This window comes from Macaca thibetana, chromosome 15 (assembly GCF_024542745.1).
Source record: "Macaca thibetana thibetana isolate TM-01 chromosome 15, ASM2454274v1, whole genome shotgun sequence".
NCBI classification, from domain to species: domain Eukaryota; kingdom Metazoa; phylum Chordata; class Mammalia; order Primates; family Cercopithecidae; genus Macaca; species Macaca thibetana.
The window spans coordinates 43,180,236-43,204,457 of NC_065592.1; the positions used below are offsets into that span (position 1 = coordinate 43,180,236).

General features: G+C 51.6%; 2 protein-coding genes and 1 non-coding gene across 3 annotated transcripts in view; all 3 read left to right on the plus strand.

Moving 5' to 3' along the window:
• Positions 1–19,836, plus strand: part of SHB (SH2 domain containing adaptor protein B) — a 148,650-nt gene extending 128,814 nt beyond the window's left edge. Inside the window, exon 6 of the mRNA XM_050762165.1 lies at positions 18,964–19,836. Within this exon, the coding sequence (XP_050618122.1) occupies positions 18,964–19,147 (184 nt within the window). The 3' untranslated portion in view covers positions 19,148–19,836. The remainder of the gene's footprint in view (positions 1–18,963) is intronic.
• TOMM5 (translocase of outer mitochondrial membrane 5) overlaps positions 1–24,222 on the plus strand; it is a 495,867-nt gene that overhangs the window by 144,605 nt on the left and 327,040 nt on the right. The gene's annotated exons all lie outside the window — the stretch shown is intronic.
• LOC126938155 (U7 small nuclear RNA) lies at positions 2,400–2,463 on the plus strand. The gene has a single exon (XR_007719983.1). It is a non-coding gene; the product is annotated as a U7 small nuclear RNA (small nuclear RNA).

Sequence of the window (24,222 nt, forward strand, 5' to 3'; positions counted from 1 at the left end):
GGGCCAGTGGCAGGCGGCCTACATAGCTGGCGAGAGAGAAGTTTAGGGAGCCCTATCTGGCCCTGGGTGTGTGACAGATCAGGAGCGAAGGACTAGGGCAGTGGGAGTAGAAAGGAGAGGCGTACGAAGGTAGAATTGATGAGAGGGAGAAGGAGTGAGGAGTCAAGGACCACAGATTTCGGAGCAGCTGGGTGGATGGTGGCATTCCCGGCTGCAATGTAGACCTGGAAAAGACCCAGGAAAACAGACTCCCCGCAGCTCAGCTTCCCCCTTCCCACTGCCGCCTAAAACCCAGAGGCAAGAGGTGCCTGCACTCATTCTGCCTCACTCTGCCAGTTCACGGCCCAGTGCACCACCCCCCAACCTGGCAGTGCCAGACGTGCCCGTCAACAGGCTGGGGTTCCCCCTCTGAGCCAGGGATGCAGCATTGCCCTTTGTTTTACCGGAGCTCCTTGGTCTTCTCCAGCATCTGAGCAGCCCCGATTACATTTCCAGCCGGTTTTTAATTGTCTCATATCAGCCCACATAAATCTGCCTGTGCAGCTCCGCCACCGGGGAAGCATTCCAACTGCCCGTCCATCTCCAGGAAACCTCTCGTGCCCCGGGACAGTTGCCTTCTGAGGCACTGGGTGGTCTCTCCAAATGAGAAAAACATTTCTTTCCAATCACATTTCTAACATCTTGTTAATTTGAATTATTTAATAATATTTTTGCAAAAGCCATCTGGGAATGAGTTGGTTGGCGACTTGGGAGAAGGCATACAGGGTGCTGCAGGGAAGGCCACGAGGACAGCTGCACATGTCACATCTGCCATCAGTGAAAGGGTGGCTGCATGGAGAGAAAGGCTGTGACCAGGAGCCCAGGGATCATAGCCTGAATCCCACCATTACCACCAGCCAGGAGGTCACCAGTAAGTCACTTCCCGTCTCAGCCTCCAGCCCTGAGGCCCAGATTTGCAATGGCAGTGGAGGCTCTCGTAAACTCTGAGAGGCTGCACAGATGCAGGTGGGGTTGTTTGCAGAGCCTTTGTGCTGTAGGGGCTTATTTTACTGATAGCTGAGTAAGTGATGCAAAGGCTCCGCGGGAAACATGATTGGCCCTTACCTTGAGGCATTTGGTGGGGCTTGATGCCACTAACTTCACACGGTAAAATCCCAGTGTTAAGGCAGGGCCTGACTGTTCCCCAGACCTTTGGGCAGTCAGAGCCCAAAGGGAGTTGAATCATCCAGGTCAAGACCCTGGCATTCAGGTGGGGTCAACTGAGGCACAGGGAGGGAAGAGGACCTTGCTGAGGTCCTGTGGAAGGCTGCTGGTAGAGCCCCTAGATGTCCCAGCTCCCACACCAGGGTTATCACTCTTTGGAGCCCCATAAGCACTGTATTTTCTTCTCTCATTTTCTCCACAGACATTGTCAGTACTTGAGGCAGATTTATAAAATCAGATGTCAAATTTTATAGCCCTCGTCTTCGCTCCTGCAGTTCAAATGTTAGGGCTATAAAATGAGGTTTTGTTGTGTGTGCGGCACGCTGGCACACACGCGCCCTTGCCCTCTGCTGGAGCAGAGGCCGTTCCATCCACGGGCCTGTGTCTTGCGCCTGCCCTTCTCTAGGAAGCTCCGCTGTGAGCAGCCTCCATCCTCCTTCCAGCACAAGTGTTTTCTGCCACTTTTAATAATGCTTTGCTTTTTTTTTCTCTCTTTATCTTTTTAAAGATTATTTCACCCAAGAGGAATATCAGAAACAATTGGGTTTGGCAAAGCCAGCTTATTACAAATGCTTTAATTAAAACCATTTTTTAATTTTAATTTTATTTTATTTTTGCCATTTCCTTTGGAAAATCCACATTCTGCTTATGGCCTCAGGCAGCTTGGCGATCACCCTGCCACGTTTTAAGCACAGGCTTTCAGGGCAGGGCTTATAGACAAGCCAGCAGCAGGGTTTTCACCACTGAGCTCTTATCGTGCCCTGGGCTGTCAGCTGGGTGAGGAGACAAAGACACATCAGACTCTAAGCTCACAGTCTAGACAAGGAGACAGGACGGTAGGGAAGTACTGTGATGGACAGAGGTGTGGCAGAGGACAGAGTGAGGGACGAAGAAAGTAAGCCTGACTAGGGGCATCTTGGAAGTCTTCCTGGAGGAGGGGCCAGTTGAGGAGGACTTCAGATGATAAGATTTTTGAGAAGAAAAAACTGGGGAAGTTATGGGGAGGCAACAGCGAAGTACAAGGACGTTTAGGTTGGAGATTAGAGGAAAGGCCTATGCAGTGTCCTTCCTCCCTAAGGTCCCAGCTTGGCTAGGGTGGCCGGCTGTTCAGTTTTCCCTTGGAAGTGATAGAGCCTCTCTCTCTTTTGTAAAATGTCACCCAGTTTTTGTTTCTAGGTTTAAAACTGAGGTGCATAAAATGTTATAGCTCTTCTAGAATTTGTCCAGCAGGTTTTCCAGTTTTTACTAGAAAACGCCCAGGAAGAAATCTAGGTACATAAACCCTGGGACCTTGCTTTCTAAATTTGCCGTCTAACATCTGATTTTTACCCTCAGGGTTGTAGTGTGAAATGATTTGTCATCTGCTAGGAACCTTTCTTGGCTGAGGGTTCCTTTGGGAATGTGTCTTTCGATCTCAACACCCCAGAGGGCCTGGCACAGGATAGGTACTCAGGAAACATTTAGAGATGGTATTCAGGAGAAAAATAATCACAACATTCAAAATGAGCCATGATTGTAATAAAATCAGTTTACAAAGTTCAGCCCAGTCGGTGACCGTATGTCACATGCTTGTACGCATGTATGTGGGAAAAATATAGAAAGGCACTATGCCGAATTGTGATTAACCACTATCTGCGGTGATGAAATGGCAGGTTTTTACCTTCTTTTGGTTTATTTTGGATTTGTGTTTTCTGGATTTTCCATAGTGAATCTCTTTTATAATGGTGTTTTGTTTTGTTTTTTGAGACAGAGCCCCGCTCTGTCGCCCAGGCTGGAGTGCAATGGCATGATCTTGGCTCACTGCAACCTCCGCCTCCCAAGTTCAAGCAATTCTCCTGCCTCAGCCTCCAGAGCAGCTGGGATCACAGGTGTGCACCACCATGCCCAGCTAATTTTTGTTTTTTGTTTTTAGTAGTAGAGATGGGGTTTCACCATGTTGGTCAGGCTGGTCTTGAACTCCTGACCTCAGCTGATCTGCCTGCCTTGGCTTCCTAAAGTCGCCTGACCTATAATAGAGGATTTTTTTTTTTTTTAATGAGGCAGAGCAGGAAGTTCATTGGCTGTGGAGTTAGGAAACCCGTTTTCTGGTTCCAGCTCTGTCTTGAACTTTTCTTTGTGACTTCTCTGTGCCTCAGTTACTTGGGGGTACTTTAACTGGCTCAGTAGAGAAAGAGCATAGAGTATTGTGGCTCAGAAGGTAGACCACCTGGAGCCAGAATCCCTCCCTGGTTCAGATCTCCATTCTGCATCTTACTAGCTGTGTGGCCTCCATTTCTACATCTGTACAATGGGGAGAGTAATAGTTCCTACATCTCAGGATCGTTGTGAGGCATAAATGCAATCGTGGTGCAGGACCACGATTTTGTACACCCTGAAGCCCTAGTCAACTCTCTCTGGCTCCCCACAGCAACCTCACTTTACGCTCAAGGAGACAGGCTTAGAGAGATGAGGGGCTCACCTGTGGCTCCACCAGCCCTCCACATCCCAGCCCTCCATCCCTTCAACAATCCCCCATGCCCTCCCAGTCTGCCAGAGAACAAGCTGTGTGCCCATCATTTCCTCCTGGCACTAAAGGCATATGCCCCACCGAGGCTGAACACAACCTCGCAGGGAGAAACGCATTTGCACGGTGCTGGGCAGGCTTTTCTTAGCTCCTGGTATAGCTGGTGTTAGGAATTGACTTGAACAGGCGTCCGCAGAGTGTTCTCAGAGGCAGGAAGAATGATGCCAGTAACAGTGATTAGAAACTCGAGGCAGTGTAGGATTCTGATACATCAATGGTAAGATGACTGAGGCAGCAAACGCAGGAGATGGTGTGACCTGGACACCCACATTTCAGACTCACAGTCTCCAAATATTCGCATAACCCCATGTTGAGTTCAGATTTTCAGGCTAGGAAAATGCATTTTCCTGCTCTGAATTGTTCCAACCCTAACCAAAATAGTCATCTCTGAAGAAGCTAGGGTTGCCTGTTTTACTTCTGTGGGAGCTGTGCTTTCAGGAAGCAGTCAGTTCCTAGAGTAAGTAACTTTGTGGAACTCAATTACTTGCAGACATGCTGGGGGGGGAAAAAACAGCAATAATTAATGTGGTCAAACCCAAGCCAAATAATAAAATGAAAGCTTTGTTGTCTGTCAAGGCAGAAATCAATTTCATTACGGAGCAAAGAACCGGAGATTTAATTTTGAGAAAATTCTCCACCTTGAGAAAAGAGATTGTCAAGAAGCTGCCAGAATGAATGTCCAACATGAGAAGATTTGCCCCCCAGAACCCAGACGACGAAGAACTGACAGTGGCTTTTCAAAGTTCCATTTCCAAACCTTCCAAGTGTGGCCAAAGCCAGTGGGCTTTTGCTTCTTAAAATTCTTGGGCCCAACTGGACACAGTGGCTCATGCCTGTAATCCTAGCACTTTGGGAGGCCAAGGCAGGAGGATTGCTTGAGCCTAGGAGTTCAAGACCAGCCTGGGCAACATAGTGAGATGCGGTCTCTATTAAAAAAAAAAATTAAAGTTAATTAGCTGGGCATGGTGGCTCACACCTGTAATCCTAAGCTACTCAGGAGGCTGAGGCAGGAGGATCACTTAAGCCCAGGAGTTAGAGGTTACAGTGAGCTATGAATGTACCACTGCACTCCAACCTGGGCAACAAAGCAAGACCCCCCCCCCATCCCTTCCCACCACAGAAAAGCTCTCGGCCCCTGCCCCTTTTGGGGTGGTCAAGAGACGAGTGTTGCTATACCTGATGATACTTTCATGTCAATAAGACCCTGTCTCTTGGGACTTTGGAGGGGCTGGAAGAGGGGGGTACTCAGGAGGTCAGCAGACCCCAAAAAGGAGTTCAGCTAAAGCTCAGGAGTGTCCGTGTTAATGACGGAGTTGTGTCCAGCCAGCAGGGCTGATAGCCAAGCTGGACAGACCCCACAGGACCCTGTTCAGTTGCTAGCTCCCACTGTGTGACAGATGGTGACTGCCTGGGGAATGGGCAGCGGAAGCGACCAGGATGGGAAAGAGCAGGAAATTCTGCCCCAGGGGGACAGCTGGAAAAGAGCAGCCCAGGTGTTCCTGTCTGAGGGACCTTCGCAGGGCAGAAGCAGTGGACTTGGCCTGCAGGAGCTAGAGCTCGGAGCTGGGCTGACCTCAGCAAGCTGTAGTTAGTCACATTTCAGCTCAGGACATGGAAGAACTTAACGATGGGCAAAGCTGTCTGTTTGGAAGGGGTTGTCTTGGTGGGGAGTGAGCTCTCTGGTGGTGGTGGTAAGTAGCAAAGCTGGACAGTAAATATTGTGGATATTACAGAGGAGTTTCCATCATCAGATGGAGCTAGAATGATGGTTCTCAAACTTGAATATGCATCAGAATTTCTTAGAGGGCGGTTTAAAACAGATTTTGGTTGCAAAGAGACCCAGGGGGCCACAGGCTTAACAAGTAAGTCTCTGGGTACTGGTGGACATTCTAGGACACACTTGAATCAACTCTATTTTTTAAGAACCTCCACTCCTCTTCCAGCGCTGGGGCTCTGGGGTGTTTGTAATGAAGGCGAGTCCTTTTGTTTAATATCCTTCCTTCCCATGTGGTGTGAGCATCTCCTATGTGCCAAGCTTCAAAGGTTGTCTCTTCATCATGTAGATGGGGGAACCAAGGCCTGAGAAGGCAGAAGCCAGGACCCCAGCACCCAGTTCTGAGCTCTTTACTTAGCTTTCAGTGGACTTCAGGGAACATTGTATACTATTCTCCATTTCACAGATGAAGAAACTGAGGCCTGGATTCCCAAGAACTATTGGGAGTTTTTCCACCAGGAACCACAGTCATTCATATGATTTGCAAAAGGTCCTTGGCAGGGTTTCTGGGTGGTTCCCAGCCAACCAGATGCCTTTGAAATTGGGGAAGAAAAACCACCCTTGGGTTAGAGGCAGTGGCCTTTGAGCAGCAGATCTGTCTTAATTTGCAGTTTTAAAAGGCCCCTCTGGATTTTTTTTTTCTTTTCAAATAAAGTTTATTGTGTATAATGAAGATATACACCATGATGTTATAGAATACATATAGATAGTAAGAAGGTTACTATAAGCTGGATGCAGTATCTCCTGCCAATAATCCCAGCGCTTTGGGAGGCCAAGGCAGGAGAATTGCTTGAGCCTGGGAGTTCAAGACTAGCCTGGGCAGCATAGTGAGACCTCATTCCTATAAAAAGTTTTAAAAATTAGCCAGGCATGGTGGCACACCCCTGTTGTCCTAGCTACTTGGGTGGCTGAGGCAGGAGGATTGCATGAGCCCAGGCATTTGGGGTTACAAAGTGAGTTATGATTTCACCACTGCTCTCCAGCCTGGGCAACAGAGCAAAACAAAAAAGGTTCCTATAGTGAAGCAAATTAACATATCCCCGACCTTACATAGTTAACTTTGTGTGTGTGTGTGTGACTAGAGCAGCTAACATCTACTCATCTAGCATGAATCCCATATGAAGTACAATTTGTTTATTACCTGTGGTCCTCCTGTTGTGCATCAGCTCCCTAGACTTGTTCATCCTGCTTGTCTGCTCCTTTGTACCCTCTGACCTACATCTCCCCATCTCCTCCCCACCCTGCCCCAAGGACCCACTGTTTTTTTCTCTATCTCTACATATTTGTATTTGTTTTAGATTCCATGTGTAAATGAGATAGATCATACAATATTTTTCTTTTTTTTTTTTTTTTTTTTGAGATGGAGCTTCGCTCTTGTTGCCCAGGCTGGAGTGCAGTGGCGCGATCTCGGCTCACTGTCACCTCTGCCTCCTGGGTTCAAGCGATTCTCCAGCCTCAGCCTCCTGAGTATCTGGGATTACAGGCATCCACCACCATGCCTGGCTAATTTTTGTATTTTTAGCAGAGACAGGGTTTCACCGTGTTGGCCAGGCTGGTCTCCAACTCCTGACCTCAGGTTATTTCACCTTGGCCTCCCAAAGTGCTGGGATTACAGATGTGAGCCACCACACCCGGCCATATACAGTATTTTTCTTTCTGTATCTGGCTTTTTTCACTGCCCCTAGTGTCCTCCAGGCCTGTTCCTGTCTGGTGAATGACAAGATCTTTTTTAGGACCAAATAGTATTCTATCATACATACACCACAGTTTCTTTATCCATTCACCCTTGACAGACCTTCAGTTGTTTTCATATGCTGACTACTGTGAATGGCACTGCAGTGAACATGGAGTGCAGATGTCTTTACAAGATGGTGATTTTATTTCCTTTGGGTATATGCCCAGAAAAGGGATCACTAGGTCATAATGTAGTTCTACTTCTAATTTCCTTACAAAGCTCCTTACTGTTTTCCATAATGGCTGTACCAGTCTACATTCCCACCAACAGTGTATAAGAGTTTCCTTTTTTCTGCATCCTAGCCAACATTTGTTATCTTTTGACTTTCTGATGATAGCCATTCTACTGGGTATGAAGTGATACCTCATAGTGGTTTTGACTTGCATGTCCCTGATGATTGCTGATGTTGAACACCTTTTCACATACCTGTCAGCCATTTTTTTAATGTCTTCTTTGGAGAAATGTCTGTTTGGGTCTTTTGCCCATTTTGTAATCAGGTTATTTGTTTTTCCACTATGGAGTTGTGTGAGTCCTTTATAAATTTTGGATGTTAACCCTTTATCAGATATATGGTTTGCAAATATTTTTTCCCAATCTGTAGGCTGCCGTTTCATCTTATTGTTTCTTTTACTGTGCAGGAGCTTGGATATAGTCCCATGTATTTATTTTGAGCTTTTGATATGATATCCAAAAAAATCATTGCCAAGGCCAGTGTCCAGGAGCTTTTCCCCTAAGCTCTGAGAGTTTTATAGTTTCTGTTTTTGTATTTAGGTCTTTTATCCATTTTGAGTTGATTTTTGTATATAATAGAAGATATAGGTCCAGTTTCATTATTTTGCATATGGAAATCTATTTTATTAGCATCATTTATTGAAGGGATTATCTTTTCTCCATTGTGTCTTCTTGGTACCCTCATCAAAAATTAGTTGACCCATATGTGTTTGGATTTGTTTCTGGGATCTCTGTTCTGTTGCACTGGTCTCTGTGTCTGTTTTTATGCCAGTACCATACTGTTTTGATTACTATAGCTTTGTAATATAATTTCAAATCAGGAAGTGCGATGCCTCTAACTTTTTCTTCTTCAGCATTGGTTTGGTTACTCAGGGTCTTTTATGGTTCCACATGAATTTTAGGATTGTTTTCTTCTTTTGCTGTGAAGAATGACATTGGGGTTTTGATAAGGATTGTTGAGTTTCTCATCTTTACTTTTTTTCTTAAATAAAACTGTAAGTTGGATCAGGTGCTTTGTGGATAGTGAGTCCGCTTCATTGCTGTGCTGGTGAACACCCTTGGTCAGTTGGTGAGGAGGCCCCCACCAGGGTGGTCCAGGAAGACTGGTGAGGGTGAGCACCGTGCTTTAGCAAGAGCCAGGGTCCATGGGGTGACTCGGGATGAGAAATGAGGAGCGGGGGGCATTGCTGCTTCCTTCCCCTCCCTGCATGCCCCCTCCCCCTGCCTCATCTCCCACCCCAGTACCCCATTACTGCAGATTCAGTCTGCTGGTCTTGCCAGAGAATCCTCCACAATAGAGGCATGGGGCAGGGGGCTTTATTGTAGAAAGAGAGTAAACCTCTGCCCTTCTCTGAGCCTCAGTGTCATCTGTAAAATGATGGCAGGGAACCATATGATCTCGAAGTATCTGGTTGGTGTCTTGTCTCCCTCAGAAATGTTGTATACAGAGCAATGCACACAGTAGACACTTAATAAATGCCACTGACCATCTATGACCAGTTTCCTGTTTAGTTCCTTTTCTGAAAGGATCTCACTTTGTCACCCAGGCTGGACTGCAGTGGCGTGAACACAACTCACTACAGCCTCAACCTGCCAGGCTCAAGCAATCCTCCCACCTCAGCCTCTCAAGTAGCTGGGACTACAAGCGTGCGCCACCATGCCCAGCTAATTTTTAAATTTTCTACAGAGACGGAGTCTCACGATGTTGCCCAGGCTGGTCTCTCAAACTCAAGGGCTCAGGAGATTCTCCCACCTTGGCCTCCCAAAGTGCTGGGAGGAGCGCGTGAGTCACCACGCTCAGCTTCCTTTTCTATTTTCATATGGATCCTGTGTGCAACAATGTGCCTTAGAGAGTGTGGTGAAAGAACACTTGATGTTTCAGGAAATCAATCTGTGGGCAGTAAATGCCTTGCCCCGTGTCACCCAGCCACAGAGCTGTGCCAGAACCCAGGTATCCCACCCCAGCCAGGCGGGCTGCCCAACTGGAGGAGATGCTCCTGCAGCCACATCCATGGCTTCTGGGCTGCCAGTGCAGCCACGAATGACAGAGCAGACAGATGGGGAGCCTAGCTCGGTGCTCAGCCCAGACAGCACAGAGCCAGCCAGATGCACCAGACACACCAGACAGGCAGCCACTGGTGCAGTGGCTCCTGCCCAGCAGGTGAGAACAGGACCCACGCCAGGACCCTGAGTCCTGCATTGGCATCAGTGTTTTCTGAAAGGCACTATTCTTCATTTAAAAATTTAAAAATGCATTAAGCTAGAATCTAGTGCCAGCCCCCTGTTTCAAGTCATACTTATCTGAGGGGCCTGCCAAAGAGTGCAGATTTATACCCAGGCTCCAACGACATCCTGCACACTCGGTAGCACCTCCGCACCTGGAGAGCCTCGCTTCCCCACTGTCCAGACCTCAGACTACCCTTATGGGTGAACAGTGAAAGCTCTACTTCCCAGATCAGGGACCTGAAGCTCAGACCAGGCACAGCTCAGGGCAGGGACTCAGACACAGATCTGGGTGGCCCTGAGCCTGGGCTGCATCCAGCACCATCCTCAAGCACCCCAAGGCCTACCCCCCTCCCCGGCCCTGCCTGAGTCAATCCCAGGGTGCTGGCCCCCCTTGTCCTATAAAAGCTTCCCCTGAGGCTGCCTTGGCCCAGCCTCTGCATGGTCCTGCTCTGGAGACTCCTCAGATGCAGTACATCCCTCACCATGTGCTGCTCAGGTGGGACTGGGGGGTCCTGTCCTTGGAAACAGCCTGGAGCCCTCTGGAACTAAGCCGTTTGGCAGATTCCGCTCTGTGTCTTAAACCCTTACATAAAGGGGCCAGGCGAGCCAGGATTCGTCAGACGTTCACACTTCATGTGGAGGTTCTCATCTGCCCCTCACCACAGCCGTGAGGGTGGACTCTGGTTATTCCCATGTTGTGGATGAAGAATTTGAGGCACTGGCCGTCTAGTGAGTGGTATGGCTTTAGCCTAGGCACTGTTGGAAGCTAGGGTACATTATTCTTTGTCGTGGGGGCTGTCCGTGCATTGTAGGATATTTAGCAGCATCCCTGGCCTCCTCTTACAAGATGCTAGTAGCACCCATGTGTCAAGACATTGCTGAATATTCCCCAGGGAAGAGGGAGTGCAAAATTGCCCCAAGTAGGAGCCACTGCTTTAAGGAGCCTAAGGGCTCAGACAGCCTTGTCCTCAGTAGGAAGAGATCACCCTTGGCCTGGATTCTGTCCATCCTGTTGGCACAGGCATGAGAAGCCTGCTTTTGTCATTTTGCTGTCCCCAAGCCCAGGATCCACTGTGGCCAGCACACGCACCTGTCTCCCTCCATGAGGGGAGCCATTCTGCCCTGCGTTGTTCCTCCTGCTGGGCTGCTCCCACCCACCCTGGCATGTCCATCACTGGCTTGAGAACTCGGCACTGAAAGGACCCCCTCCAGCTTTTCCAGAGGGAGACGTTGAGTCCCAGGGAGAGGGGACTTGCCCAGCCAGTGATATCAGTGGTATCAGAGTTTGAACTTCCCCCTTTGGGGGACGCTTAGGGCTGAAGAGTGGAGAAAAATAATTTCCAACACACATAGGCCTTCGTGTTCCTAGAAAAGTCCTCAATTAAAGGTTAAAAAAAAAGAGAGAGAAAGAAAAAGAGCCCTAGACCCTGTTTCCCCTTCCTGAAGCTTTGGCAGCATTTCACCATCCCCTCCGCTTCTGCGTCCAGCCCTCCTTGAAATTTCCATGTGCACTTGGCTGAGGCTGGTGGGAACCCTGAGGGGGGCACTACAAAAGGCATCCAGCGGGATCCCCGCACCAAGTGTCATTGCCTTCCCACTTACACACCCCTGGTAATGGGAGGCTCACTCCCTCAGCCTGAGCCCTCATTTAAAAACCTCTTGTCTGATGATGTGTTGGTTTTCTCCTGAGAAAATTGACCAAAATGGATTCATTTTGACATACCTACTGCTTTGTGTGCTAAAACGAGCCTTATGCCTCTACATGTTCGCCAGGAGAGGCATCTGCCAGGTCTCCTGCCTAGAGATGGCTTTCTGTCATGATTTACTGAAGGCCTTCACCCTGGGCCGCCAACTTAGAGCTTGAGAAATGCCTGGGCGTCTCGGGAAGGCTAATCGCTGCTGATGCGTGTATTGAAAGTCTAATTATTTGGTTGTAAATCACGTCATTTCACTCAGCAGCATTTACATCGAGACGTTTGTTCACAATAACTTGGCGTGTGTGTCTTTGGCTTGTCACTGTGAAGGCTGCTTTGGAAACTGTGGGCGGGATGCAGGTGTTGGCCGTGTGGGCCTCCTAAGCTCCTTTATCCCAGCTCCCTTGACTCTTAGAACATCTCAGCTAGAAGGAGCCTCCATGCCCCCTGCCCCCCGACGCCTCACAGTTGGAGAACCCAGTCACACAGTGACATGCACTCACATCCTGGTCCCCTGGCTCAGGAAGCCCTGATAGCCTTGCACGGTGACTGGGCAAGTTGCTTCTCCCTCAGGCCCTTGTTCTTCTCATCTGTGCAGTGGGTATCTTGCCTATAATGCCAGCCCTCCCAGCTTCCTTGGGAGGCCACACGTTCGTCCAGTCATGGACCAAGGGAGCATTTAAGGTCTTCTCAGCCATGCCAGAGGCAGGCCAGGACCTGTGTGAGTGGGCTCTGCCTGGGCTCTGGGTAATTGGACCACAGAGGTGGACTGTTGAAATACTTGCTGCCGTGAAGCCACATCTCTCACAGTGTTGGGGCGGTGTCTGAAGGGAGGTACCCCAGGTCCAGGCTACAGCTCTCCACGCATCTGGGATTCTTGGCTTTCCGCTAAGATAGCAGGGGCCTCTCTTTGCTGAATGCTGTACTGAAACAGTGGCCTATTTTTCTTCAGAGAGATTTCCACCCCCTCTTTGTCTGCCACACATTGAGGGAGAACGGGGTCATGCGTCTGCCTGGCAGGCAGGCACCCACTCCGGCTCTGTGAAGATTCAGTGGACTTGTGTTCAGTCTCACTTCTCGCCTCAGTGGCTGCATACTCCCAGGTCAGTCACTTGAGCCCTCTGACTCTGTTTCCCCACCTGCAGTCTGTAGGCCCATCTCTTGATGTTGCTGTGAGGAGGTCCATAGAGCACTTGGCAGCACATCCCCAGGCGGTAAGATGGGTAATGCCGTGCTTCTCGAATCTTCCAGCACTATGTTGCTGGAGTGGCTGTGTCCTGCTCACGGGGGTGAGGGGGAGAGTGTCTTTAGAGGCATAGACCTAGCAAAATGTCACACCCCTGGAGGTCAAAGAGGCAGCGGGAGGAGAGCAAAAGCTGTGTCATAAAGGCACTGCTTTCGAGAGGCAGAATCGCCATCCTCGGGTGGGGTTATGGCAGGAACTGCCCATTTTGCAGGCTTGGTAGGTGACCACGGAGGTAGCTTGCTATGGTCACCCTCCAGGCTGGTTCTGTCACCCACATCACAGCAGGTTAGCATTAGAACTGGGCCTGACTCCCTTGGATTCGGCACAAACTTCCCCGTTTGCTTCTACCCCGTCGGAAGCAAGTACATGTCTGTGGGGGTGGAAGGGCCCTCCCCGATGCCAGGCATGGAGGCGGCGCTCCCAGGGCTCAGAGTGTGAGCACTTGTTGCCCTGCTCACCAAGGCCAGGGGACCTGCGACACCTCCCTCCCCTGGGAATTATCTGGCAGCTGATGGTTGAGTGCACTTTAAATGCACAAGCTCATTCTGCCTCCCCTTCCACCGACCTGGCCCAGGAATCTTTGCACAGCGTAACATTTAAATGTTTAAAATGGCCCAACAGCATGGTGCCACATTCTTTGGGATAATAGAAAATAAAGTCATAAGAAAGAGTGGTGGGTAAAAAAATACCAAAATAGCCCAAGAAGAAGAAAAGACACAGCCACTTAGAGCCCGAGTAGGGAGGGGCAGGGCCAGCGCTCACCTTACGCCTTCAAGAAGACCACGATTTTGCAAGGGAACTTGTCTCACATTCATGTTTTATTTAGGCCTGGGCAGGGGGCACTGGGCGGCTGAGTGGCCTCAGGAATAAGTCTTCCAAATCCTAAGGGAAAAGGGCTCTGGCACGTTCTTCCCTGTGGCCTCCCTGGGGGAGACTTTCTGATATGAAAAGCACATGCCTGTGTACTCACCTCGCAGGGATGACCCTCCGGAAGCTTCCTGGTCCTTCCCATTTTGCCAGTTGTCACTGGCTCATCCTGGAACTGTTGTTGGCTGGATAAAGTATCCACTGTGTCCAGCCTCAGAGTGTGCAGCTTCTCCCTTTGCTGGGCCGCAGTCGGGGACAAGGTCGACCAGCCACCAGCCTGCCCTGAGGAGCTTATGTCTGGAGGGGAGGACGCATGGGGCCTCACTGCCCCGGCTCTGGGCAGACCCGGATGGATGGATGGATGGATGGATGGGTGACGGGCACAGTGCCTCGGCTGTGTGCCCAGAGGCCAGAGGGGGCTACGGCTCAGTCGGCTGAGAAACATCACAGTGGGCTTGCAGGATTCTCAGCCTCCAGTTCTCACCAAGCTGCGGGGAAGCCAGATCTTGGGGCAGAAAGAGGCCAGCGGGTGGCTGAGCAGAGGAAGATGAGGCTGTGGTGGGAACTTCTGGGCCCTGAATGCCAGGCTTTGGAGTTCAGCAAACATAGGTTCAAATCCTAGCCCTACCATGTCCCATGAGACACAACCTTCCTGAGCCTCAGTTTCCCCATCTGTAAATAGTGATCATTCTAACAACTTAGCAGCTTTGCTCTGCAGTTTAAATGAGAGAATATGTGGCAACAGCTCAGCTCAGAGCCCAGTACCCAGTAGGGGCTCTTGAAGTACTGGATGTCATTACATCCGTTTTGGCCATGGGGAGCCTTGGATGGTTTTGACCTGAGGGCTAATGTTCTGAGGACATCTGGGTCAGGACAGCAGCTCCCTACACACCTTTCAAGCTAAGGTAAACCAGAAATCCCCTCTGTGTCTGGAGTCCTGTAACTGGGTCCCACGTGTTAGTCCCAAAGGCCAATTTCCATCCTTCTCCCGCATAAATATTATATGCAAGTATTTTTAAGTCATTTCATCATGAAAAGAAGCGGTTTAACATAACTATTACTCAGGATTCTTCATGAAATATGCATCAAGCAATTAGGTCTAAAAGCGAGAGGTGAGGCCTCGTACCCTGCTCAGCGGCCGGCAGCTGCAGGCTGAGTAATGTTTTATTAAAGCCCGTGATTGCGCTGCGAGGTGGGGCCTGTTATTAGCCCTACGTGCCCGGCACGTTTGATAATCCTGATGATGAGGAGGTGCTTTTTGTGATGATAATGAGCCATCTGAACGCCTGTGACAGCTCCAGCACCCCGGCCTCTGCCAGCCTTACAAGACTCATTAGACAGGTCACCCACCAGAGACACCTCTCATTGTGACTTTGCCCTCGCAAGATGTCCTGTCAAAGGAGACGGGGCTGATGCAGGAGCTTGGCAGGCACAGCAGACTGTTGAAGCTCCCCGGGGGCAGTGTCCTCCCTGAACCACGATGGTGCTGAAGTGCGGAAGTCCACGCTGCCTTGAAGAAAGGTGGGAGGAGGTGTGGCCCAGAGCCCGGCTTACCTGGCTCGGGATGCAGGACCAGGGCTTTGGGCTCACCTGCAGCCTGCCTTGCTGTGCACCTTGGGCCAGGGTAGTATACTGTCTGGCCTCAGTTTCCTCCACAGTACCCCAGGGGAGTGAGAGGTGACCCCCAGACTGCTTGCAGCTCAGAATACATGCTGTCTGCAGCGGCCACGCATCCCTGGGCATACTCCTTGCCTGATGTACCCCTCTGTTCTCCACAGAAATGCTCATGCTTCCTTTGCTCATGCTCGCCTCTCCTTTTGTGTGAAGGTGGGAGTCAGCGAAGCCACTCCTGGCAGCTGCTTTTAAATCTTCAACTGTTAGGTGACATCTCCCTCATGGGGACCTTAACCAATGAGAATGTATTGTCACAGCATGTCTCCTGGCTGTGTGTGGACAAGGCGTCACCTGACCCTTGCATTGGTCGAGGATTGGCAGATAGTCTCGGGACCTCAGACCCCTGGGGGGCGGTCCTGGGGGCTCCACCAATCAGAACATGTCATTCCCAATCCTCGGCACAGCCCCTTGCGTGGGTGCCACACATTGTCTTTTACTCCCAGCCCCTCTGCTGTCTCTGACCTGCTGTCAGCCCTGCACCATGGGCGCTGTGGAAGCGGAAGATCAGCGTGGAGGGGATGTTTGCTCAGGGTCTGACGCCTCTCACCCACCCCCCTGCCTGGCTTCACGTGGAGCACTGAGGGTTACATGAGGCCCTCTCTTAGGTCTGGGGAGTGCTGAGGTCAGGAGCACTGACTCTGGACATTGGCTGCTGATGATCACTGTGTGATCTTGGGCTGGACACCTCCCCTGTCTGCTCCTCGGTGCTTAAACACATAGAGCCTGGCCTATAGGAAGGATTGTCCCTGAAGGCAATCCTGGCCGATGCCCCAGCGAAAGCAGGACTTGGGGATGAGGGCAGCGGTGGAGGGAACGTGTCAGGCTGCTTGCAGACCCCTTCCTGCAGGAAGCCCTCAGCAGGTAGGCAGCACATGTGGAATCCAGGACCTAGGGCTGGAAGCACCCCCCGGGGTCATCTAGTCAGCCTCCCTGTGGATGCAGTGGGAGAAGGGACAGAGCCCAGCAAGGCACAAGGACAGCCTGAGGGCTAGGGAACCCACGGGGTGCAGTGCTTGAGCCCGGGAGGGTCAGCATGTGAGCGTGCCTTTCTCCTTCTGCCTGAGAATGGTCAGGCCTCAGACTGGGGGTTCATGGAGCCCAAGTGCTGGTCCCAGCTCTGCCTTGGTCTCTGAGCTTCGGGACCAGCCTGCCCCATTGGCACAGCCTGGCTCAAGGTGGTAAACTTGTGGGTGCTTACACAAGCGAAATAGGAGTGTGTTGGGGGGGGATAAACAGCAGGCTCAGACAGGCAGGAGGGACTTCCAGGGGACGTCTAGACTCTTCTCAGCCTGGCAGCTGCCCCAACTCGCTATCTGTCAGCAGCCAAGGTACAGAGGACATCGTACCTTGGCCATTCTAAGCCCCTATCCTGTGAACAGAGGAGCTTAGCGTCTGCTTCAGACTGTGAGAGCCATTGCCGCCGTCACTGTCCACATCCCTTGCCCGATGCTGTAGAACAAATTAGTGTGAAATGTCACTTTCATCCATGTGAGTTACTCTCCTAACTTTGAAAATGAAACTGGCTCGCTCCCCTACAGCTTCATACCTGCACACTGGCAGACTCTTCCCGCCAGCGGCCGTGACCGTCTGCCTGACACCTCCTCCACTCTGTCCCCCAGGCATAGATCTGTGAGAATCACAAAGCCTGCTGGTCCAGCACCCCAAAAACATAAGGCCACTCAGTGCATGCACGTAGAGGGGAATGATGTGCCCAGGGTCACACCCTCCTCCCTGCTGAGTGTCCCTGGCACCTGCAGCCCCTTCTTACCAGCCCTGCTCTCTCGCCCGCCCACACCCGTTCTCCAGGCGAAGCTGGGCATGTGGCTCTGAGAGCTCAGCTTTTTAACTCTTCTGCTGTTTTCTCAGCCACGCAGTTTCAGTGTGTTATTTAAGCAATCACAGCCCTTTCCAAGCTGGCACAGATCTGTGGTCTCTTCGGCGTGGCGGGTAGGTGAGTCTTCACTGGAATGGAGTTTTACATTCTTCTTGTCATATACACGCCGTTTCCTTTCTGCAGCCTAAGCAAGTGCGCCGCCTGCTTCTCAGACGTGTCTAGGCAATTCTCCAATGAAATGACCCTTCACTGAGGAGCAGAACTTGCCACAGGCTCTGTAATTAGAACATTGCCAGCCTTAAAAAAATCTTGATTTAAATTTCAGTTCTCTACAGGAATTATTCTCTCTTGAAATGTAATTGCTCTCCCAACGATTTCCGTTAAGCTGAGGGTGACATCTCTCAATACATTATTATAAGCAGACATATTGCTTAGTGCTCGCACTTCATTAAGCATTTGTTCTGCCCATTTGAAAATGGTCCTGGAGCCCAAGTTAAGGTGTCAATAGAGCGGGCACTCGTAAGCTTGGGAAGCCCAGTCCTGACTGGAAGAGATGTGTTCAAGCCCTGAGAGGCCTTGTGGGAGCGACAGTGGCGAGGGGCAGAGCTGGAGTGGAAAGGCTGCAAACCTTCAAGTCTGCTTGGAGCTTAGGTTGGGGGAGTCTTCTAGAGGCCGTGGAGATGGGGGCAGGTGATTTGTCAGAAGCTCCAGCTTTCTACCTAAGGGACAGACACCCGATAAAGTGGACTGTGCTTTGGAAAATCTAAAGCATCCACAGATGTGGTGGCAGGATCATAGTGGAATCATAAAAGGTGTGGAACTGAGTAGGCAGGAAGACGGCAGCCTGGACCGAGGCAGGCTGGTGGAGGGTTGAGGGGTCCAGTGTGGCTGCAGCCCCAGCGAGAGCTGGGAGAGGTCTGCTGGGGCCAGGCAAATGCTGGTGGGAGGACCGTGGCCTTGGCTCTGTGTGAGCAGATGCAGGTGGGCTCCAAGGGCTTTGAGCACACAGGCTCTGCTCTGATCTCTGAGGAACCCACCCCACTGCTTTTCCTTGAGCAGACTTCAGGAGGTTCCTCTCAGGCAAGTGTGAAGCCAAGCATGGTGGACATAGACTGGGCTCTGCTCTGTGGCATGCTCAGAGGAGCTGGGATGGTGGCTAAGTACCTGCAGTTCAGGAAGGCATGCGTGTCCTCAGTGCCACCAGATGAAGGAAGGAGCTCTGCCTGTGGGAGCCTGGAAGACCACCCAGCAGAGACAACACAGGCTGGACCTTGGGAGAGACAGGGTTTATGAAGAAGGGGAGGATGCAGAGGGCAGGTAGTACAGACTTTCTGCCCACATTGCATTGGCTAAGCCAAGTCACATGGGTAACTGCCTGCAAGGGAGGCTGGGAAATGTAGTCCCTGGCTGGGTGGCCCCTTCCCAGTGACAGTTTTCTACTACTGAAAGGGAAGGACAGATCACTTGCCATCTCTGCCACACAATTTCCTCCTCTGGAAACTGGGGGTGATGACCCTTGCCCTACCCACTTGTCATGGCATTGGGGATATGAACACACTTTGCACCTGTCAGGCAAGGCTTAAACAGGGATATGCACTAGTAGTATAAACAGGGACTAAGTTTTGTTTTGTTTTTCTGAAGAAGCCCCTAGAATCATTCAGTGTTGGAATGCTCTCCTGTAGCCTGGCAGCAGAACCAGCCGTGCTGCTGGTTCTGGGTCAGATGCTGGAATTGGGGGTGCACTTGGGTGCAGCTGCGTTTCATCTGGTCCTGGGCCTTGGCCCTGGCATGGAGAGGTGCAACTCCCAGCCACTTCATGGCTGGGATCCCTTCTGTCCCAGACAGCTGAGGAGTCCCTTGGCCTTAGCCTGAGTGTCAGAGGGGTAGTTCTGATAACCTCTGTGTTTTGTTCACAGGAGCAACCAGGGTTTTATGCACATGAAACTGGCCAAAACCAAAGAGAAATACATTCTGGGTCAGAACAGCCCTCCATTCGACAGTGTCCCGGAAGTCATCCACTACTACACCACCAGAAAGCTACCCATCAAAGGGGCCGAGCACTTGTCCCTCCTCTACCCCGTGGCTGTGAGGACCCTGTGAGCGGACCAGACCTGCCCTGCTCTGTGACAGAGCCTGAGACTTGGAGGTGCCGGAGGCCCCCCACCAACCAGCCCGGCCACTGTTGCTGGCTGTGTCATTTGTGTTGTGTGTATGGTACTAGCACACCACTGCATGTCTCTAGAATGCTGTTGCCACTTACGGGGGCTGGAGAAGGCCTGGATAAAGACAGAGGGGCGGCCAACACACCACCCCAGCCCCCACCCCCACCCTCTCCTTGAGTTTCTGTGAATTAAAATATTTGCAAATCCAAAGAGATGCCTTCCAGGATGAACAAAGGCAGACCAGCTCCGAGGGGTGGGGGTAGGGCGGGGCGGGAGCTCCCTGGCTGACATCTCTTTGTTCTCCAGCTGTCTCGAATTCACACCTGTGTATGGGGCAAAGTTTTCCCACAGGGGCCCCCAACGGATGCTGGGAGCCAAATGCTGGTGCTTTGAGAGTCCCGGAGGCACTGGCGTTCCGCCCCGCTGGTGTGTGTGTGTGTGTCTGTGTGAGTGTGTGTGTGAGTACAGATGTGAGAATGTGGTCACACACAGATGGGTAAGCCCGCTGATCTACTTGTAGTCACTCAGTGTAATCATTAGGCGATCTTCAAGGAATCATTGTGCAGTCAAAAAGAGGATTCAATTATTTATGAATAGGGTATGTAAATAAAATAGTCATTTAATATATAGCCTTATCCTTTTTTGATATACTGCAGAGGGTCTCTGAGGGGTCAGTGCTTGTCTACTGGTTTCACTCCCAGAGAAAGGTGTGTCTCCTCTGGGCTTCCTGCTGTGGCAGGCCCCAGGGAGGGGAGGGAGGCCGAGGCCTCAGCTCCAGTCCTCAGCAGCTCTGGACACCAGAGCCATCTGCTCTGGCAACTGGGCTGAGGCAGTCGGTAGCACTCTGGGAGTCAACCCAGAGCTCAGGGTTCAGGCTTCAGCAGTGGACAGTCAGGAGCCTCCAGTGTTGATCAAACAACCGGTCTTTCCCTCCTGCAGTGGGATGTCTGTGTTGACACCCCCCCAACCCCCGGACACAGCACCCAGCTGGCTACAAAGGGCTCTGTCCCCACTGTCTGTCAGTGCCACCTGGGAGGTATTTAACATGTAGGGAAAGGGAGACAGAGAAGGAACGTCATTTGCCCAAAGCCACACAGCTCACTAGCGGCAGAGCGGTTCTGCAGCCGGTGCTCTTTCGTTGGTTCTGCATGGCCTTGCTGTCACTCTGCCCATGGAGGAGGCAGAATCCTGACCCCCCAGGGACATTGAGCCCTCAGTGGTCCACACTGCTTCCACACACAAACACACACACACCCTCTCTTGCTGGCCGCAGCAGGGTCCTCCCACACAGGCCAGGCAGCCCCGATGAGGCTACGAGCTTCTCAGCTCTGCTGCTTTTTCCACCCAGCCAGCAGCATGAAGCCCTCTCCTGAATGAGATACCACGGTTCCAGAGCCTTCGCCAGGCACCAGCTGGTCTGAACGAACTGGAAGTTTGACGACTGTCATCCCTGGCCCACCTGGGCAGAGCACAAGGGGCTGAGTTTGAACATCATCAGCAGGTTCCGACATCAGCACTGCTCATGTCTTTAGAGACTGTTTGGAGGTGATTCCAGCTCACTGTTGAGATGCAGAGACACAGGAGGACTCGCCAAGGCCACGTGTTGAGCTGGGACAGAGCCCTGCCCCTTTAGGTAGCTGCACAGACTTCAGCGGTTTGTGCAAAGCCCTGCCCTTGGCGACCCGTCTTTAGGGACCAGCCGCCTCTTGGGTTGTCCTCCCGGGTCCTGTCTGGCAGTCCATGTGGCCCAGCCCTCATGGAGACCATGCTGGCTGTGGCCTGGGTCTAGTCTCCTAAAGAAGCCAATCCTTTCCTTGCGTGTTTGGCATTTCCTAGAGCATCCCTCAATGAGGGAGGATGGCGGGAATGCCCTGGAAGGATTCATGCTTTCCTTTTGGGGAGTGGGAGGGTAGGTGGGAAATGACAAGATGAGTGAGGAGTTGGCACTTGTCCAAACAGAGGAGCCTGGACCCCAAGGCTTATCCTCAGAGGAGGTCCATGAGAGGCTGAGGAAGTGGGGGGACAACCCTCCGGCAGGGCAGGAGGGTGAGACCTCTCACCCTGGCAAGTTCAGGTCCGGCCACTTCCTGAGGCTGCTGGGTGGGGCCGCACCTCATGGTCCTTCTCTGTGGACAGTCTTCCCGGGCAGATCGCTCCTCAGGAAAGGCTCTGGGAGGCTCTCAGTGGAAGCTGGCAGCTGTACCCTCTGGCCCTGACTTGGCCTCTTAGGGTATTCCTGGGACCCTCCCTCTGTCCCCGGCCTTCATCTTCCTGAAGTTTCCCTGGGAGGCCCAACCTTCCAAGCCCCTCAGGGACAGAGGCCAGCAGAGGAGCCAGCTTACAGGATGGGAGCTGCTGAAAAGAATTTTTTTCCCTTAATTTTATGAACCTCTCCCTCTTCTTCCTCTAATTGTGACCGTTTCCTCTGTCAGCCTGTATTCATGTTTTCTTGGACATCTAACAATTGAAACAGCTTTTCCCTTTCAGAAACACTCACATTCAGGTTACTGGCGTTGGTTTGGTTTTTGTTTTGGGTGTTTTTTTTTTTTTCATCTGCTGCCAATTAATGGGGGAAAAAATTGAGCTGGATTTCTTTGAGAGAAAAGAAAAGCTCCTGCCACACAACGTCGCGCCCTCGGCATTTTGTCTGAGAACCTCCAGCACTAGCGGCTGTTTCTGTATCTCCCTTCTTTGCTGGCTTTATTATTGACCATAATGCCTGACCACTTGAGTAGCTCTGTCCTTGAGCGCTGAGGAGTCAAGGGCCCTTCTGGCAGTCCCCCAAACAGGATGGCGCCCGCAGAAAGAAAGGAGGCTTTGTAGGGGAAGAGGGCCCCACTGCCTGCCAGTCCTGTCCTGAAGTCAGAAGAATGGCCCAGGCTGACACGCTCTCCTTGAGAGAGGCTCACAGCGCAGCCCTTCGCAGGAAAGGGGTGCAAAGGCTCCACGCCTCAGGAGGCAGGCCCTGTCCTCACAGGGCGGCTGTGGGCCGGGGCGCCTCTGTGGCCTGAGTGTGAGCAGGAGGGAAACCTGAAGCAGCTTCCCACAAGGCGTCCAGTCCACAGGGTGGAGCCCGCAGGCTCGCTCTGCCCATTTCCAGAACCAGCAGCCCCCTTTGTAAGATTTTGAACATGAACTTCCAGTAGCTCCCCAGACGCTCTCTCAGAAGTGGTGATGTCATTGACCAAGGGCCTGGCAAGGACCAGCAGCCAGGGTCACCATTTGCTCTTGCAGCCCTCGGGACAGTGCAGGTAGAAGCCCTGCCAGCAGAGCAGGCTGGCATTTGGTGTTGGCTCACAGACACCTGTGAAGGGTCCTGGCTGAATCAGGCAGCTGTCCAGCCAACTCTCTCTCCACCCTTCTGGAATTGGTGAACAGCAAAGACCAAATTCGGCAAGCTGTCCGGAGGGAGTGCAGGGCCCACAGTCTTAGATGTGGGCGCACCTCCCAGAACCCCACAGGGACCTGTTCACAGGCGCCCTCAGGACACAGGTGCCCCTCAGCCTTTCCACCTCCCTCCTTAGGGCTGTTTGCGACCCCGCCAGGAGGCTCAAACCAGCCACCTACTTCTGAAGTCTCTTGTAACATTCCAATTCTATGTGACACACTGTATAATGATGAATATTTAATGTGAAGCTCTTTAATATACTACAAGTGTCTTGTTTACCATTGGTCTTTTTTTTTCTCTGTCTTTGAGATAGGGTCTTGCTATGTTTCCCAGGCTGGGATGCAGTGGCACAATCTCCACTCACTGCAACTTTTGCCTTCCAGGTTCTAGTGATCCTCCTACCTCAACCTCCCACATAGCTGAGACTACAGGCATGCACCACCACGCCCAGCTAATTTTTCCATTTTTATTAGAGGTGGGGTTGTGCCATGTTGACCAGCCTACTGGTCTCAAACTCCTGGGCTTAAGGGATCCTCCCACCTTGGCCTCCCAAAGTGCTGGGATTACAGGCGTTTGCCTGGCCACACAATGTCATTTAAATGCACCTCCTTAGGCATGCATGATTTTTGTTTGTTTGTTTGTTTGTTTGTTTGTTTGAGACAGAGTCTCGCTCTGTCGCCCAGGCTGGAGTGCAGTGGCCGCATCTCAGCTCACTGCAAGCTCCGCCTCCCGGGTCTACGCCATTCTCCTGCCTCAGCCTCCCGAGTAGCTGGGACTACAGGCGCCCGCCACCTCACCCGGCTAGTTTTTTGTATTTTTTTAGTAGAGACGGGGTTTCACCGTATTAGCCAGGCTGGTCTCGATCTCCTGACCTTGTGATCCGCCCGTCTCGGCCTCCCAAAGTGCTGGGATTACAGGCTTGAGCCACCGCGCCCGGCCTGTTTGTTTGTTTTTAATGCAGCCATGTGCCCCAGGAATCTAGCTGAGCTCTTGCCATCAGCTTCCAAAGGTGGATCGTTAAAGGTAAAAGCAACCTTTCTGCTCCCTAATTATGAGGAAGAAAGAGGCCTGATGAGCTCAATGGAAATAAATGAATTTGTTCAGCAGACGTTCCTTGAGTACCTACTGGTCCTCAGGTCTAGTGGATATAGGGGTGAATGGGACCCAGCCCCTGCTCTCAAGAAGTTTCCAGTGTGTAAAAACAGCCCAAGGAGCTGTGGGATCCCAGATGAGAGAGGCTTGAATCTGTCTGCAGCAGTCAGGGAAAAGTTGGGCCTTGGGAGATGGTAGGAGTTCAGCAGGGAGCCTGGTGGGTGCATGGTCTGTGCAGAGGTAACAGGGTGGTAGAATCATCAGGGTGAGTGCATCAGAGCCTGATGTGGCGCAGCCGGCCTTGAGGGGAGGTGGCCAGACTCCTGGGACTCCAGAGGCCTCATCCCGCAGAGGCAAATGAACAGGGCAGGGCAGGGAGGATCTCCCTAAAGACGGGGAGATGCTGGCCACCTGTTTCCTAGAGGAGCCGAATTCTTAAGGAGAGAAGGGCAGGACATGAGTCTTGGCACAAAGTCTGCCATCGTTTGCCTGCCACCATCGCCATGATGCCACCATGATGACAGCATTAGGCA